Here is an 18,806-nt window from a genome sequence, read left to right on the forward strand (position 1 = left end):
TTCAGTAAAAAACAAAACAAAACAAAACAAAACATTTGGCCTTATTAGCATGAGACCAGTATCTTTTTTCCCCCCTTCCCCATTTTCCCTTCCCCTTCCCCGTTTTCCCTTCCCCCTTTTCTCTTCCCCCTTTCCCTTTCCCCCTTCCCCCTTCCTCTTCCCCTTCCTCCTTCCCTCTTCCCCCATCCCTCTTTCCCCATCCCCCTTTCCCCATCCCCCTTTCCCCGTCGCCCTTTCCCCATCCCCCTTCCCCCTTTCCCCTTCCTCCTTTCCCTTCCCCCTTTCCCCTTTTCCCATCTCCCTTCCCCTTTCCCCTCCCTCTCTCCCTTCCTTCCTTTTTCTCTCTTTTCTTTCCTTCCTTTCCCTCCCTCCCATTCCCATCTTTCTTTCTCTTTCTTTCTTTCTTTCTTTCTTTCTTTCTTTCTTTCTTTCTTTCTTTCTTTCTCTCTCTCTCTTTCTTTCTTTCTTTTCTTCCTTTCTTCCTTCCTTTCTTTCCTTTCTTTCATTTATTTCAACAGTCTCGCTCTGTCGCCCAGGGGTGAGTGCAGTGGCGCGATCTCGGCTCACTGCAACCTCTGCCTCCTGGGTTCAAGCGATTCTCATGCCTCAGCCTCCTGAGTAGCTGGGACTGCACGAGCACGCCACCACCCCTGGCTAATTTTTGTATTTTTAGCAGAGACAGGGTTTCACCATGTTGGTCAGGCTGGTCTCGAATTCCTGGCCTCAAGTGATCTGCTTGCCTTGGTCTCCCATAGTGCTGGGATTGCAGGCGTGAACCACTGTGCCTGGCCTTGTGTTGTTTCTTTTAAATGGGATAGCTATAGCAAAATGCTTTGTCTCATTTGTTTGGTCCCTTAATAGAATGTCTGGTCTGTGGTTCAAGGCTTATTATTCCTAATAATTAGATTCTGAACTAAACTTAGATTTCTATTAATTTGTTAATCATCTTTGTCTTCTACCATGGTAGTAAATTTTCTGGTTATATCAGTCACAGCACTGCTTTCTGAATTTTCTTCAACCATATTTTGTGTCTAAAACAGAAAAATCACTTGGTTTGTTAAGCTACAGAAGAGACTTTTGTCATCAAGAGGCTGTATATTTGGGCAAGTAGTAAGGAGCCATGTAACATGTTCAGTGCCTCTGTGGTGCTAGGTAGTAGCCCTGATCCCTGACCCCTGCCTTCTAGAGGTTAGCTCTTTGAGAATAGCATACATAAATCCCAAGGGGAACATTCTTCCAGTAACTGATCAAGGACTTTGGTCACTAAATTTCCTAAGGGAGAAATGTGGACAGCTAAAATCTGAAGCCTTACTGAGAAGATAGAGACCATTGTTCATGACCTACTGCTTTGAAGAGAGTAGTCATGTTGTAGTGGGGAAGCCGATATTGCTAGAATTACAGAAGTTACCTGGCTTTGGGGAGGGAAGTGATCAAAGTGGTTGTTTATTATGGCAGAAAGTGAAAGGCGGATTCCCAGTTGAATTGAGAAAGCTCTTTTTGGTCAGCTCAGGCCTCCCCTGGCTGGGGCTTTGCATCTTCTGGTTCAGGTCTTCCTATAGGTAATCAGTGCCCTATATCATTCCTTAGAAGCAGAAGACATTGTTCATAGCCCTTTGGTGTTTTACTGTTGAAACTGTCTGATGATCCTATGGTCAGATCATCTCAACTCAGTGTTGCCTTGGTTTTGTGACAAAGACAAATACTAGTGAGGGATTGAGCAGGCAATCCCTGATGTGAGTATTTTACTTACATCAGTGTTTACTCCCAAAGGTCAGTAGCACCTTCTTTCCTAGGATTGGTATGTATCTTCCTTATTTTGTTTAGTTTGGCTACTTGGTATAGCTCTTTGTTTAAGTGGAGAGAACAGCATTAGGGGCCTTGGGATCCTAAATTACATAGAAAATTATGCTGCCTGGCATTGTGAGCACAATGAGAATAGAAAAAAAATCCCACAAGAGAGGACTGGTGAAACTGTGTGTGTTCTAGGCTGACTTGGTTTATAAAGCATTGTTCTTTAATTTTATCAGTGTGACCAAGACAGTCATGCAACATTCTATAGGTTCTTTCTTAGGACTTTTACCCTAAGAAAGGAATCTGAATTCTAAGCCTCATTTTTCTTGCTGAGCAGTTCTCCTTATCACCAGGGTTGAGATGATCTACTTTTGATGGCAATTCCCAAATTGCCTTCAGGTATTTCCACGGGGAGGAAGAGGCTCAGTGGGGTCTGTCAAGTATTGCACGAGGGCATATTACCGTGCATGTGTCTCCGTGTTTCTCATCTACATCTTGTTTCCCTCTGAGCATCTCTATGTTGCAGGTTCTCACCAGAAAATACAGAGCTTCTTACAACTTTAGGATTACTCTACTTACAGGTAATGAAAACTCTGTACTCATTCATGCACTGATGTTAGAAATGGTTTTGGGTTTGTGTGTATGGTGGTTTTCCTGCATTCTGATATTTATTTTACTAAAGGTCATATAAAGTTCATGAACTACACTCTCTCTATTTGATACTCTTTGCTAAAGGAATTAATTTTCTGCATTTAAATTGGAAGCAATTCTGTTTTAGCCTAGTGCAATTATAATTCTTATCTAGGCTGGGTGTGGTCTCATGCCTGTAATCCCAGCAATTTGGGAGGCTGAGGCTGGTGGATCGCTTGAGCTCAGGAGTTGGAGACCAGCCTGGGTAACATAGTGAGACCCTGTCTCTACAAAAAATACAAAAATTAGCCAGGCATGGTGGCATGCTTCTGTAGTCCCAGCTACTTGGGAGGCTGTGATGGGAAGATTGCTTGAACTCGGAAGGCAGAGGTTGCAGTGAGCTGAGATTGAGTCACTGCCCTCCATCCTGGGTGACAGAGCCAGATCCTGTCTCAGAAAAAAAAAAAAAATTCTTTTGCTATCCAGGAAAAAGCATATATGAGAAATAACTCTGGTCTTGGAGGCTGTTATTTTGTTGTGAGGAGAGAAACAGATACAAGTGAGCACTTAGGGCTTTGGGGCAAAGCCATTTCTTTTGATCTTTCTTCCCAGCCAGAGTCCTATTGGAAAGAGAGAAGGCAAAGTATACTTTTATCTAGAATAAGAAGTTTTCTGTCCCCTCAACATTCCTGAATGTGAATGGGATTCTTTTAGCTCCATTGATTCTCTGACTGAGGACCCAGGGCCCAGGTATCCAAGGGGCTTTTCCCCCTTCCCCAATATACACATTTGCCAAGTTCCTTGGTCAGCTGATTCTGCCTCCAGCCCTGCCTCTGTGGTGGCCTTTATGTCTATTTCATTTTTCTTTAAAAGGAATCAGGAGCTTAACCCTGGGTCTTCCTGGGCTTTGGCTTGGGAGGTTGGCTCCACGGGAGATGAGGATACCCAGCTCATTTCCTGCCAAGAGGCATTAATGTGGAACAGTACTAGTGTGGCAGAGATGGTTCTTATCAAATAGATACTTTGACCTTATCAGGTGACAAATTAACAAAAATAGAAGGAAAACCATGACTGGGATTTTTAGTTTTCTTTCTTTATTATCTGGTAACTGTAGCTGCTTTTTTTTTTTTTTTTTTTTTTTTTTTTTTTTTTTTTAAAGTCAAGAGAACTGAAAAAAGCCAGAGCATTTCTGTTCTGGGTGAGGTTGGCCAGACTTTTTTTTTTTTTTTTTTTGGAGACGGAGTTTCACTCTTTTTGCCTAGGCTGGAGTGCAATGGCGTGATCTCGGCTCACTGCAAACTCTGCCTCCTGGGTTCAAGCGATTCTTCTGCCTCAGCCTCCCAAGTAGCTGGGATTACAGGCATGTGCCACCATGTCTGGGTAATTTTGTATTTTTAGTAGAGATGGGGTTTCTCCATGTTGGTCAGGCTGGTCTCGAACTCCTGACCTCAGGTGATCCACCCACCTTAGCCTCCCAAAGTGCTGGGATTATAGGCATTAGCCACCACGCCTGGTCTGGCCAGACTCTTTTAACTGCCATCTCCTTGCTGATGTAAATTGTCTTGTTTGCTTTTTTTCCAAGCTCGGCATTTACCAGAAGGCATTTGAACATCTTGGCAATGCACTGACTTATGACCCTACCAACTACAAGGTATTACAGGCTGTGAAGGCTCTGGCCTTCATATAGACGGTCCCACTGCTCCTAGAGGTGATCTGACCCTGGAAAGCACAGGAATAGCTTCTTAAATTTGGATACCTGAGAAACAGAAAAAATATAAATAAAAGGTGGCTCTTCTTATTTGAAAATAGTGTCAAGTATGCTCTACTTATCTTCTAAAAGTGCACATTTGTTATAATAGACGTGTAACCCCTGCAGAAGGCAGATCATAGTGCTAGTAAAGCTTATGTGTTACTTAGGAAATTAGCAATGCCTCCACAACTATTGTCAAAAATAAATCTGCGGCCCGGCGTGGTGGCTCACGCCTGTAATCCCAGCACTTTGGGAGGCTGAGGCGGGCAGATCACGAGGTCAGGAGATTGAGACCATCCTGGCTAACACAGTGAAACCCCGTCTCTACTAAAAATACAAAAAAATTAGCCGGGCGTGGTGGCGGGCGCCTGTAGTCCCAGCTCCTCGGGAGGCTGAGGCAGGAGAATGGCGTGAACCCGGGAGGCAGAGCTTGCAGTGAGCTGAGATCGCGCGCCACTGCACTCCAGCCTGGGTGACAGAGCGAGACTCCGTCTCAAAAAAAAAAAAAAACAATCAATCAATCAATCAATCAATCAATCTGCTGGGCATGGTGGCTTATGCCTGTAATCCCAGCACTTTGGAATGCTAAGGCAGGAGGATCACTTGAGGCCAGGAGTTCAAGACCAGGCTGGGCAACATAGTGAGACCCATTTCTACAAAAAAAATTATCCAGGCATGGTGGCACACACCTGTAGTCCTAGCCACTCGGAAGGTGGAAGAGGGAAGATCACTTGAGCCCAGGAGTTTGAGGCTACAGTGGGCTATGATGGCACCACTGTACTTCAGCCTGGGTGACAGAGTGAGACCCTGTCTCTAAAAAGAAACAATAATTATGTTGAAATGACTTCTAGAGTCCTAATGATTTGATATTACAACATTTTTCTAGATGTGACTTTGGGAATGAGAAGGAATAGCATCAAATGGATGAACATCATTGAGGAGATGCAGCAAGACAAGCTGTTTATTAAAGGATACAAACTGAATTCTGATTTAGGAAGTAACATTAGCCTGTCAGCTCCCACCTTGATACCTTTCCTTAGAGAAATGAAAGGGCTGGGCTGATGAAGCCTAAAGCTGACTCACCCTCTGTTCTATGGTAGAAAGAAATTTACCTTAAGTAGCCACATACAGGTGTATTTCAGGTATCTAGAACACTTGGTATACCAAATAGGGGCTGCAGAGAACAGATTAAAAGAAGTTTTTACTTAAAGGGCTCTGGTATTCATTCTGAAATACTGACTTTCCTGGCTAGAAGTAGGAAACAGATGGGTAAAGCAAGTAACATTTTTTTTTTTTTTTTTTGTGCTGTGCCAGAGAGCCACAGTGTAGGGTGCAAGGACATTCCTCAGGAACATTTGTCCCAATAGGTTGGATATATTTATGTCCCTGGAAGAAATTTTCCAGTCCCATCTATGCTGATGGGCCTGCTGAGTATAGACTCAGGAAAGCTGCCTCACTGCTACAGCCTTTTGGGAATGACTGAATGACTTTCTCTGTGCCATGTTTTCAGGCCATCTTGGCAGCAGGCAGCATGATGCAGACCCACGGGGACTTTGATGTTGCCCTCACCAAATACAGAGTTGTGGCTTGTGCTGTTCCAGAAAGTCCTCCACTCTGGAATAACATTGGAATGTGTTTCTTTGGCAAGAAGAAATATGTGGCGGTGAGTATCCCCTCATGTTCTTTGTTTGCATTTCTACATGTGGTTATTGGGTCTGTTTAGCTTGCCCTTCTCATTGAGTGCCCCTTCTCTCTCATAGGCCATCAGCTGCCTGAAACGAGCCAACTACTTGGCACCCTTCGATTGGAAGATTCTGTATAATTTGGGCCTTGTCCATTTGACCATGCAGCAGTATGCATCAGCTTTTCATTTTCTCAGTGCGGCCATCAACTTCCAGCCAAAGATGGGGGAGCTCTACATGCTCTTGGCAGGTAAGAAACATTTATGTGGAAAACTCTCTCTGCCATCTGTAATGAGGGAAAAATGGATTAGAATCATAGAAGATCAGTGGCTGTCTCATAGGAGCCATTCCCTTAGAGATCCTATAGGAATCTGGACTACTGTCCTGGAGCTTGAAGAAATAGAAAAAGATGACAAAAGAACTTGGTTGTTTCTAACTTGGGGGAGTTTCACTCAGAGACCAACAGGTTAAATAAAGATCATCCCTAGTTCACCTTTTACCAATTTTTTCCTCTTGCCTTGACAATTCATTTATGTATATATTGAGTCCAACTAAGTTCCAGACAGCAAGTGTTAAGAGCTTGGGTTTTAGGTAGGGTCCTGCCTCTACTACTTATTATATGTACCTAGGGCTGATGTGAGGATTGCATGATTAAGCACTCAATTAATAATACTGGTTTTGTTGAAATACTGATTTTTGAAAACTGTTGGTTTTACTGTGGTTATATAATTGGTCTATTATTATCAATATTGTTGTTACTATAATTGGCCCCTAGGTGATACTTCCAAGTCAAGCTACCTTATGTTGAAACCCTTATCTCTTCTGAGCATGTTATATAGAATGCCATTCTTTTCCTGAAACTCCATTTTATGCCATGTAAATACTAAAATTGATCATAAAAATAAGTTAAAATTAATCAAACACTTTAACAATTATGCACAACCATTTTAAAGTACTGACTAGTCTTCCTAGGAATTTTTTTCTCCATATACGTTTACTTACTAAATGTAAGACCCAAAGCAGATTTCCATGTCCTCATTTGGCAGTCGTCTTCCAGTGGCTTTTTGTTCATTACTGTGGGTTCTTATTTAAAAGAGAAAGCTTGCAAAAGCAATTGTGGTTATTTGAGGGTTGCCTGAATACAAACATAACTTTAAAAAAAAAAACATAGGCTTTATTATTATTCAGATATGGTATGGGCAACACATCAGAAGACATCTGCCACTGGAAAGATAGTCTGTTACAATTCCTGAGAAGGAGGGCATGCTACACCATGCAGGGCCACATGGGGAAGCACCAGGTCAATCAGGAGGTAGAGGGAGCAAGGGGTAAATGTGGGCACAATTCTTTATTGTAGTTTTCATGGGTAGAAATGCCCTCCCTGGGGCAAGACCGGGAAAGCAGGTTAACCAGGTTGGGGATTGGCCAGTTTGATAATTTCAGTGGGCTCTGGGCTATAGGGCTGTCTCTAGGTGTCTGGTACCTGACCCTCGGGTGACTAGGACTAGGGAATATTGGCCCAGTGTCAGGGCCCAGTAAAGGACGCAGTTAAGAATATGAACACTGGATTGGTTGGTCTGCATACAGAAGGCACTCTTGTAGGGGTTATATCTAGGAATTAGCTGACTGTGGGAGGGACAGTCTCCCCAGGGTCAGTAAGGCCCCAGATGTCAAAACATCAGAATCAAAAGGCTAAAGTGGGGTGTGATGGTACATACCTGTAGTGCTGGCTACTTGGGAGGCTAAAGCAGGAAGTTTGCTTAAGCCCAGGAGTTGGGAGTACAGCCTGGGCAACACAGTGAGACTCCATCTCTCTCTTTTTTTAAATTTTATTTTAGGTTCAGGGGTACATGTGCATCCTGTTACACAGGCACATGTGTGTCATGGGGATTAGTTGTACAGATTATTTCATCACCCAGGTACTAAGCCTAGTACCCAATAGTTATTTTTTTCTGGCCCTCCCCCTCCTCCAGTAAGCTCCAGTGTCTGTTTCCCTCTGTGTCTCCATGTGGTTTCATCATTTAGCTCTTATAGTGAGAACATGCAGGATTTGGTTTTCTATCCTTTATTAATTTGCTAAGGATGGTGGCCTCCAGCTCCATCTATGTTGCTGCAAAGGACACAATCTTGTTCTTTTGTATGGCTGTGTCGTATTCCATGGTGTACATTTACATTTTGTTTATCCAGTCTACCATTGATGGGCATTTAGGTTGATTTCACATCTTTGCTATTGTGAATAGTGCTGCATTGAACACACACATGCATGTGTCTTTATGGCAGAACGATTTATATTCCTTTGGGCATATACCCAGTAATGGGATTGCTGGGTCGAAGGGTAGTTGTATTTTTAGCTCTTTGGGGAATTGCCACATTGCTTTCCACAATGGTTGAACTAATTTACACTCCCATCAACAGTGTATAAGCATTCCCTTTTCTCTGCAGCCTCACCAGGATGTTATATTTTGAGTTTTTAATAATAGCCATTTTGACTGGTGTGAGATGGTTATCTCACTGTGGTTTCAATTTGCATTTCTCTAATCAGTGATACTGAGTTTTTCATATGCTTGTTGGCTGCATGTATGTCTTCTTTTGAAGTGTCTGTTTATGTCCTTTGCCCACTTTAATGGGATTGTATTCGTCTTGTAAATTTGCTTAAGTTCCTTATAGATCCTGGATATTAGACCTGCATGATTTGCAAATATTTTCTCCCATTTTGTACGTTGTCTGTTTACTGTGTTGATAGTTTCTTTAGATAGCTGGGTTCTAATGGAACATAGAAATGTAAACAGCCATGATGTAAGAGATAACAGCGATGCTAACTTTACAAAGTAGAGATGGCATTCAAACTGGATCCTGAACAAGCTAGAATGGAATAGCACAGAATGGCTGAGGAGCCACTGTGAAGAAAGGCATGCAGCCATGAAACTGCAGTGTCCCTTGCTGTTAGTGGGGGTTAGTGTTAGAGAATATGATGGGAGATGAGCCAGGAAAGATATTCTGGGGTCAGATTATGGAGGTCATGCGTACAGGGCAAGGACTTTATCTTAGAGGCCATGTTTGTCCAGCTGTTTTCCTAGATCTCCTCTTAGGTGCCTGGTAGGAGTGAGTGCATAGCTGGTGGGGAGGTGGAATGGGCAGGGCTTCCAGAGCAGCTGTTTTTGTTTTATATATTAGGTGTCAAGGAAATACTGATTTTAAAAAGTGGGGGGAGTGTTTTACTGCTAAATGAAAGTGTAAAGATCATGGTTATAGATGTGGGGGGCCAGTGAGGATTCCTAAGTAGGATGGTAATGTGGTCAGATTTGTAAGGCAGTGAGATACCTGGCAGCGCTGTGGAAAGTGGAATGGAGGCAGGTGGGGACTTTGACACTGGGGAATAAATGGAAAGCCTGAAACTACTTGGGCCTGAACAAGGGCAGTGTCAGAAAAGAAACTGCAAAAAAAGGATGCATAGAACCTGGCAACTGATTGACTGTAGAAGAGATGGTTGAAGATAGCACCAGGTATCTAAGCTGACTTAGTAAACTCTGGTGCCATGAGCTGACAGGGTGAAGTTTACTTTGGGGGTAGTCTTTAATACTCCTTTTGTCTTCTAAGCTGAGCTCTCCAGCTGCAGTGCTTTCTTTGTTGCAGTGGCTCTGACTAATCTGGAAGATATAGAGAATGCCAAGAGAGCCTACGCAGAAGCAGTCCACCTGGATAAGTATGCGCTTTGTTGAGAATGGTACTGGCGGGGGTTGGACTCTCCAAAGCCATGAGGTGGTGCCATAGCATTGGTGCTGCCTGTGTCAGCCCAGCTGTTCCTCTATGGCATTAGTACATAGCAGACCTCAGTGTGGAGGGATGTGTCTCCTAAGTATGTGGTGGCTCAGCAGGAATTGACACTCTGAGAAAATGTTTCCAGTCCTAAACTGAGTAATCAGGAGGCTAGAGAATGTCAGAACTGGCAGTGGGCTTGGGTTGCTGATAGCTATGGGCTAGCTGGATTATCAGATGGGACTCTGGGCTGTTTAATTCAAGATAAAACTTGACTCTTCCAGGATTTACTCCGCTGGCATCTTCTAGACAGCAGGGTAGAGATCCCTTTTTCAACCCTGGCCTAGGTAGTCTCTGTTGAGGGCTGAGATGCCAGATTTGGTCCCAATACCAGCTTTGCTTGTTAGGCCATTAACTCCTTGATTCTTCTCCACAGGTCTGCTTAGCACGTATGTACCTACCTTGTTGCATAATGGAGAAATCTCTACTTAACCAGTTTTGTTTTGTTTTTGTGTAATGAGAAGGATCTCTAAATGACCATTTGTTGCAGAGCCCCCAGCTCTATAGAATCTCTGTCTGCCACAGGTGTAACCCTTTAGTAAACCTGAATTATGCTGTGCTGCTGTACAACCAGGGCGAGAAGAAGAACGCCCTGGCCCAATATCAGGAGATGGAGAAGAAAGTCAGCCTACTCAAGGACAATAGCTCTCTGGAATTTGACTCTGAGGTATGTCTTTTATTAGCTCCCAAGAGTCATAAGTAAGCTCTCGGGAGACTTTTAAAAATCAAGCCCAAATCATTCAAATCCAAGGTATTACACGTTCATGGCTGTTCTGGCTTTGATGTTCCTAGCAGCATGAGTTCATCAATTAATAACAGCCTGAGAAAAACTTTCCTAGGATAATAATAAAAGGAAATTCAGGCTTACTGAGTTGTTATTGCTAATTCAACTCATCAAAGTTGAGGTCTGTGTCTGTCTGTAGCTTCCTTCTATTCCACTTTTTTTTTTTTTTTTTTGAGACGGAATCTCGCTCTGTTGCCCAGGCTGGAGTGCAATGGCGCAATCTCAGTTCACTGCAACCTCCGCCTCCCGGGTTCAAGCAATTCTCCTGCCTCAGCCTTCCAAGTAGCTGGGACTACAGGTGCGTGCCACCACGCCCAGCTAATTTTTGTATTTTTAGTAGAGATGGGGTTTCACCATGTTGGCCAGGATGGTCTCGATCTCTTGACCTCGTGATCACGTGCCCAGCCCTATTTCACTTGTTGTAGGAAATGCACTGTTTGGCCCAGTAATGCACCAGGCTTGAATTGTTGGGTTTTGAGATCCTATGTGAACCACCGTGCCATCCAGTAAAGGCAATCTGTATTCTCTACTGTTTGATAAGTACTTCCTGCCTCAACTGCTAGTACGACCAGACACTATTTCAGCTAAAACCCCAGCTCGAAGACCAAAGACCGGGTTGGCTTGTCTCTGACAGTCATGCTTTTGATTCTTTTACTTCCTTTGTGGACACAAGATGGTGGAGATGGCTCAGAAGTTGGGAGCTGCTCTCCAGGTTGGGGAGGCACTGGTCTGGACCAAACCAGTTAAAGATCCCAAATCAAAGCACCAGACCACTTCAACCAGCAAACCTGCCAGTTTCCAGCAGCCTCTGGGCTCTAATCAAGCTCTAGGACAGGCAATGTCTTCAGCAGCTGCATACAGAACGCTCCCCTCAGGTAGGACCATACAGAGCTCCATGAAGATCTGGCAGGTACAAGCCACATGTGTCAGCAAAGAGATTATAGCTTTCAGTGAGGTTCTCTTCAGACTCATATGTCCAACGTAGTATTGGCCACAAGGGGAGAAAAAAAAACACAGGGTGGCTAAATTGGCACTTGTTTCCTTAAGGCGAGCTATGTCGTAGGTAACAGCTACTCACAGACTTAGTTGGATGGTCTATACACTGGTCTTTCCAATTTTAGCAATATGTTATTAAGTATATCCTGTTATGCAATGTTTAATTTTTACTGCTTTATCAGAAGTTGACACGTAATTAAATATTTTTCAGTGACTCATTGAAGGCAAACTTGACTGTTGCTTTATTTCTCAGTTATAGTCTTCCCTTATAGCTAATGGGTCAGTCCCACTGGTTCCAGAAAATATGGGGTTTCCTCTTGAACTCTAACAGCAAAAAAGAATGATTTCTTCTGAAATTGTGGAACATGAGGATTCAAGTTTTTATTTTGTTACTAGGTGCTGGAGGAACATCCCAGTTCACAAAGCCCCCATCTCTTCCTCTGGAGCCAGAGCCTGCGGTGGAATCAAGTCCAACTGAAACATCAGAACAAATGAGAGAGAAATAAGAATAGAATGAATGACCCCAAAATAGGGTTTTCTTGGGCGAGGATGTGCTGGATTAGGAAAGGTGACGTGACATAGGCAGAGTGGCACCCACCACAGAATACAGTGTGTGTTATGATTACGAGGAGCCAGCAGTTGAGCCTAAGGTCCTTCTACCTACCTGGTATTGGCATTTGAGGTCGGAAACCCTCTACTGCCCCATAAGCCAGGAAAAGTGAAAAGAGAACACAGTTCCTTTAAGAACTGGCAGCAAGGCTTGAGGCTTTATGTATGTAGCTGAGTCAGCAAGGTACATGATGCTGTCTGCTTTCAAAAGGACTTTTCTCTCCTAGCTGACTGACTCTTTCCTTAGTTCAAGGAACAGCTGAGACAGACCTCTGCTGAGTAGCTCTGTGATGACAAAGCCTTGGTTTAACTGAGGTGATCCTCAGGTTGTGAGGTTTATTAGTCCCCAAGGCAAACACAAATATTAGATTAATAATCCAACTTTAATAGTATACATTTAAAAGAAAAAAAACAAAAGCCCTGGAAGTTGAGGCCCAGCCTGCTGAGTACTGCAGCTGCATTTGCCCAAACAGAATCCAGAACAAGTCCCTCCCTGTATTTTGTTCTTGAGAGGGGTCAGTCTAGAAGCTAGATCCTATCAATCAGTATGAGGAGCAGCAGCCCAGGGCTTGTCTGGATCAGCACCAACGATTTTAAAGAAAAAAGGAAGAGTTTCTTAGATGAGTAATTGTTATTGAAGATAGTCAGTGATTGATAACCACTGACCAGATGCTATCAATACACTATGTGTCCTTTTTAGAATAAAGATTACATATCATCATTCCTTTGGGGAAAATTGTTATTCAGGTATAAAAACAAGAGATCATAATAAAAACCTAAAAGAACCTATGATCATGGTCTTCCCTTACCTGTGCCTATTTTGAAATTGGAGGAGGAACCTCAAGGCCAAGTTCGTGCTTGGTACAGGCATGGCCTCTGCAGCAACCCTGATGCATGATAAGCCAGCAATTTGCTTACTGAGGGCCAGTCCCCATTTTGCACTGAAAGTGCCCTTTAATCACCATAATTTAAAGACAGATAGATAGATACATAATTTAAAGATAGATAGATAGAAAACTGACCTACTACCAAACCGGTTGGAGTTCCTTATTTTATTACAGGGTCTGTTTTGACATTGAAGAAGCAGCTAACTGAGCAGGACCCCCTTCATTTCTTGTATGTCAAAAAGTATCAGAAGTGATGCCTTTGTCATTCAGCTGGTGGTATGTGGCAAACGTAGATTTGTACCCTGAACAATTGAGAACACTTCTACATCAGCACGGAGTCTAGTATATTAGAATGAAATGGTCTAGTTAGTTACTTTCTGAAACTGGAAAAGTCTTAGTGAAAAAAGAGGAAGAGAGATTTAGGAGCTAATATCACAGGAATTGGGGATTGATTGGATGTGGCAGGTTAATAATTGGGTACCCATTTCAGGGCTTAGATAACCAGGGAGAGTAAAGGAATATTGGACTAGGGTTGAGGGTTGGTTGTGGAATCTAGTTTTAGATGTTTAAGATATCTAATGATGATATCCATCAGATACCTGAATAGCTGGATTTCAGGAATGAAACCTGGTTTGAAGATAAAGATTCAGGAGTAGGCCAGATACGGTGGCTCACACGTGTAATCCCAGCACTTTGGGAGGCCAAAGCCAGAGGATCACTTGAACCCAGGAGTTGGAGACTGGCCTGGGCAAGATGGCTCAGACCTCATGTCTACAAAAAATTAAAAAGCCAGGCGTGGTTGTGCGCACCTGTAGTTTCAGCTATTTGGGAGACTGAGGCAAGAGGATCACTTGAGCCTAGGAATTTGAGGTGGCAGTAAGCTATGATCATGCCACTGCACTCCAGCCTGGGAAACAAAGCAAGACCCCATCTCAAAAAAAAATTTTTTAAGATTCAAGAGTAATTTAGATTTGAGGAATCATCAAAACCATAGTTTTGAAAGGAGTCATCCACGGAAAGCTAGGAATAAGACGACAGGCAACCAAATGAAAGAAAATAAATATTTAGAGGGAGAAGCAGAAGAGCCCACAAAAAAGCATATGATACAAGAAAAAAACCCAGGAGAGTGGTATTATGGGAAGCCAACGAAGAAAGGTTTGGGAAGAGAATGGTCAGCCTCATTGAACACTTCCAACAGAGAGGTACTGTTATCCCCATTTTATAGAAGAGAAAGCTGAGGTTAGGAGAGACAAAACAAATTTTCAAAGGTAAGTGGCAGGACCAGGATTTTAATCCAGGTCTGGATGCAGAGCTCTTGCTCTTAACCATCAATCATCAAGCAGTGATGTATCTTTGATGAAGCAGTGGTGGCAACAGAAACTTAAGGACTTGAAGACTGAATGAGTAGATATTGGACTACTTTTATTTCAGAAAGCTTTGATGTAGAGGGAAGAGGTTTTCAGAGGACAGAACTGTATTCATTACTCTGATCTGAGAAACTTCTAATATTTGGGGAGAGAAGGGTAAAAAGGTAGTCTTTTTTAAGTATAGCATGGTGGAAACAGAGAATGCAAGAGCAGAGCTTTTGAGTTTTTCCACATTTGGGGGCAAGATGGTGCTTTGCTTGCAGGGATAGCAGTAAAGAAGCAATGCTTTCCACATTAATTTGACTTAGATTTTCTTTTAAAAATAAACTCTACTAGGGTGTGCAGGGTCAGTCTTTTGGGCATGTGAATTTGCAATTTTTCTTTCACTCTGGTGAGATAGGAGCTAATTCTAACTTCTAGTATGGGGGTTGGTTGCTCATGTCATCAGAATTTGTAACAGAATTAGGAAAATGAAACCAAGAACATAATCACAGCTATGGATGTGGTTTTAGAAAACTAAAAGAGAGAGGCAGGAAAGTAGAAGTATGAACTAGCAATGAGAAAAAAGTATCCTTCTTGCTGAATAATATTGGGCAAAACTGTGCATTCCAAAGACAGTAAACCACTTTGGAGTGTGTCACTGCAATGATTTTTGTTTTCAAGGAAAATTCATTATTGTCTGATAATGACTTAGTAGTTCATGTTGGACCAATCCTTTCACAAATAACAAATGTAAACAAGTGGTAAATATAAAATACTCTCTCGGTTTAACTTTAAAAAAATACATATGATTGTTCAAAGAAAAAATATCACAGTGTGAGGCTGAACATACATAAATAACATGACAACTATAAAGCATATATGGTTGCAAGGTTTTAATATTTTATGTAGTGGGACACAAAATGAATCCTAAATAGTTTGTGAAAAGCTGAACATGGTCCTAGCCAGAGCAATCAGACAAGAGAAAGAAAGGGCATCCAGATCAGTAAAGAAGAAGTAAAACTGTCGCTGTTTGCTGATGACATGATTGTATACCTAGAAAACCTTAAAGACTCATCCAGAAAGCTCCTAGAACTGGTAAATCAATTCAGCAAAGTTTCAGGATACAAAATTAAAGTACATAAATCAGTAGCCCTGCTATAATAGCCAACAGCAACCAAGCTGAGAAATCAAGAACCCAACCCCTTTTACAATAGCTGCAAAAAAACAAAAAACAAACAAAAAAAAACTTAGGAATATACTGAACCAAGGAGGTAAAAGACCTCTACAAGGAAAACTACAAAACATCACTGAAAGAAATCATAGATGACGCAAACAAATGGAAATACATCCCATGCTCATGTATGGGTAGAATCAATATTGTGAAAATGACCATACTGCCAAAAGCAATCTAGAGGTTCAATGCAATTCCCATCAAAATACCAAAATCATTCTTCACAGAATTAGAAAAAAACAATTCTAAAATTCATATGAAACCAAAAAAGGGCCCGCATAGCCAAAGCAAGACTAAGTAAAAAGAACAAATCTGGAGGCATCACATTATCTGACTTCGAACTATACTACAAGGCCATAGTCACCAAAACAGTGTGGTACTGGCATAAAATCAGGCATATAGAGCAATGGAACAGAATAGAGAACCCATAAATAAAACCAAATACTTACAGTCAACTGATCTTCGGCAAGCAAACAAAAAAGTGGGGAAAGGACACCCTATTCAACAAATGGTGCTGGGATAATTGGCAAGCCACAAATAGAAGAATGAAACTGGATCCTCATCTCTCATCTTATACAAAAATCAACTCAAGATGGATCAAACACTTAAATCTAAGACCTGAAACCATAAAATTCTAGAAGATAACACTGAAAAAAATCCTTCTCGACATTGGCCTAGGCAAAGACTTCATGACTAAAGAACCCAAAAGCAAACGAAACAAAAACAAAGATAAATAGATGGGACTTAATTAAACTAAAAAGCTTCTGCACAACAAAATAAATAATCAGCAGACTAAACAGACAACCCACAGAGTAGGAGAAAATTTCTGCAATCTATACATCTGATGAAGGACTAATATCCAGAATCTACAAGGAACTCAAATCAGCAAAAAAAAAAAAAAAAAAAAAAAAATCCCATCAAAAAGTGGGCTAAGGACATGAACAGACAATTCTCAAAAGATATACAAATGGCCAAGAAATGTGAAAAAATGCTCAACATTGCTAAAGATCAGGGAAATGCACATCATAAGCACAATGTGATACCACCTTACTGCCACAAGAATGGCCATAGTCAAAAAATCAAAATATAGATGTTGGCATGGATGTGGTGAAAAGGAAACACTTTCACACTGTTGGTGGGAAAGTAAACTAGTATAACCACTATGGAAAACTGTGAAGATTCCTTAACTAAAAGTAGTTCTACCACCTGATTCAGCAATACCACCCCTGGATATCTTACCCAGAGGAAAATAAATCATTATATGAAAAAGATACTTGCACATGCTTGTTTATAGCAGCACAGTTTGCAATTGCAAAAATATGGAACCAGCCCAAGTGCCCATCAACTGATGAGTGAGTAAAGAAATTGTGGCTCATGCCTGCAGTCCCAGCACTTTGGGAGGCCAAGGCAGGCAGATCACTTGAGGCCAGGAGTTTGAGACCACCCTGGCTAACATGGTGAAACCCTATCTCTATTAAAAATATGAAAATTAGCCAGGTGTGTTGGTGCATACCTGTAGTCCCAGCAAGTCAGGAGGCTGAGGGAGCAGGATTGCTTGAGCCCAGGAGTTTGAGGCTGCAGTGAGCTATGATGGCACCACTGCACTCCAGCCTGAACAACAGAGGGTGACCTTGTCTCTTACACACACACAGCAACTCATAAATCAAGGGAAAAAAAGAAAAAAAATACTTTGAACTAAATGATAATGAAAACAAAATGTGTAGGATTCAGCTAAAAGCAGTGCTTAGAGGGAAACTTAGAATTGTAAATGCTTCTATCAGAAGAAAGGAGAAAATCAGTGATACAGGTTTCCACCTTAAGCTAGAAAAAGCAGAGAAAAATAAACCCAAAGTAAGTAGAAGGAACAAACGAGTATTAAAGAAAAATTTGAGAAGCCCCAAATTCTATGGAAAAAAAATTTATGATAAATCCCTACAAAGAGCTGAGTGCGGTGGGTAGCTCATGCCTGTAACCCCAGCACTTTGGGAGGGGGAGTATTGCTTGAGCCCAGGAGTTCAAGACCAGCCTGGGTAACATAGTGAGACCTACGTCTCTCCAAAATAATTTAAAAAATAAAGAATAAGTTAGCAGGGCACGGTGTCACATACCTGTGGTCCCAGCTACTTGGGAGGTTGAGGTGGGAGGATTGCTCGAACCCTGGAGATTGAGGCTGCAGTGAGCCACGATTGTGCCACTGCACTCCAGCCTGGGCAATGGAATGAGACCCTCTCTCCTGAAAAAGAAAAAAAAAAAAATCCCCAGCTAAACTGATCAAGAAAAAGACAAATTACCAGTATCAGGAATGAAAGCGGGTATAACATTACAGATTCTGCAGACATGAAAAAGGGAATGTTATGAACAGTTTTATGACAATAAACCTGACAAATGCAATAGACAAAAATCTTTGAAAAATACAACATACTGCCTGGCATAGTGGCACACGCCTGTAGTCCCAGCTACTCAAGAGGCTGAGGCAGGAGAATCGCTTGAACCCGGGAGGCGGAGGTTGCAGTGAGCCAAGATCGTGCCACTGCACTCCAGCCTGGGCGACAGAGCAAGACTTCGTCTCAAAAAAAAAAAAAAACAAAAAAAAAACAAAAACAGAAACAAGATGAAATGTAAAATCTTAAGTCCTACTAAAGAAACAATTTGTAAATCAAAAGTAATCCTTGAAAGCAGACTCCTGGCTCAGATGATTATACTGGTAAATTCTGTCAAACATTTATGGGGCAAAATAAATTCAACCTTACAAAAATTTGCAGAAAATAGGAGCGAGAACTTAACTTGTTTATATCAGGCTAGCAATAACCCTGATGTCAAAACTGGACCAAAGACATTACAAAACAACAAAACTATAGACTATTACCCTGTATGAACATAGGTACAAAAATCCTCAACAGAATATTAGCGAATCAATCCAGCAATATATAAAAAGGTGAATATGTAAATCATGACCAAGTTGGAGTTATCCCAGGACCCTAAGCTTGGTTCATTATTGAAAACCAAAGTACTCACATGCATTAACAAAAGAGAAAAGTCATGATTTTAGTAGAAACAGAAAAAAAGCAATTTTTTTTTTTTTTGAGACAGTCTTGCTCTGTTGCGCAGGCCAGAGTGCAGTGGTGCAACCTCAGCTCACTGCAACCTCTGTCTCCTGGGTTCAAGTGATTCTCCCACCTCAGCATCCCGAGTAGCTGGGACTACAGGTGTTAGCCATCAGGCCCAGCTAATTTCTGTATTTTTTCTGGGGGAGGGGAGGGGGGGCAGTTTCGCCATGTTTG

General features: G+C 42.0%; 1 protein-coding gene and 1 long non-coding RNA gene across 8 annotated transcripts in view; one reads left to right on the forward strand and one right to left on the reverse strand.

Moving 5' to 3' along the window:
• The window catches only part of BBS4 (Bardet-Biedl syndrome 4), a 52,013-nt gene extending 39,166 nt beyond the window's left edge, over positions 1 to 12,847 (forward strand). For 5 of the 7 annotated variants that reach the window (XM_004056450.5, XM_004056451.5, XM_019011174.4 and 2 more), the window contains 8 exons: positions 2,318 to 2,372; positions 4,004 to 4,072; positions 5,682 to 5,834; positions 5,932 to 6,103; positions 9,487 to 9,556; positions 10,195 to 10,336; positions 11,127 to 11,328; positions 11,846 to 12,847. In XM_004056450.5, coding sequence (XP_004056498.3) covers positions 2,318 to 2,372; positions 4,004 to 4,072; positions 5,682 to 5,834; positions 5,932 to 6,103; positions 9,487 to 9,556; positions 10,195 to 10,336; positions 11,127 to 11,328; positions 11,846 to 11,955 — 973 coding nt within the window. In that variant the 3' untranslated portion in view covers positions 11,956 to 12,847. Of the gene's footprint in view, positions 1 to 2,317; positions 2,373 to 4,003; positions 4,073 to 5,681; positions 5,835 to 5,931; positions 6,104 to 9,486; positions 9,557 to 10,194; positions 10,337 to 10,653; positions 11,066 to 11,126; positions 11,329 to 11,845 lie in introns of those variants that run through there. The other 2 variants (XM_055363707.2, XM_055363706.2) reach the window with 2 other exon arrangements.
• Positions 11,668 to 17,571, reverse strand: LOC134757261 (uncharacterized). Its single transcript, XR_010131027.1, has 2 exons — positions 17,039 to 17,571; positions 11,668 to 11,923 (listed from the first exon to the last, which is right to left on the reverse strand). It is a non-coding gene; the product is annotated as an uncharacterized lncRNA (long non-coding RNA).
• Positions 17,572 to 18,806: the final 1,235 nt, after the last annotated feature.

The sequence above is a fragment of the Gorilla gorilla genome, chromosome 16 (assembly GCF_029281585.2).
Source record: "Gorilla gorilla gorilla isolate KB3781 chromosome 16, NHGRI_mGorGor1-v2.1_pri, whole genome shotgun sequence".
Taxonomy (NCBI): Eukaryota; Metazoa; Chordata; class Mammalia; order Primates; family Hominidae; genus Gorilla; species Gorilla gorilla.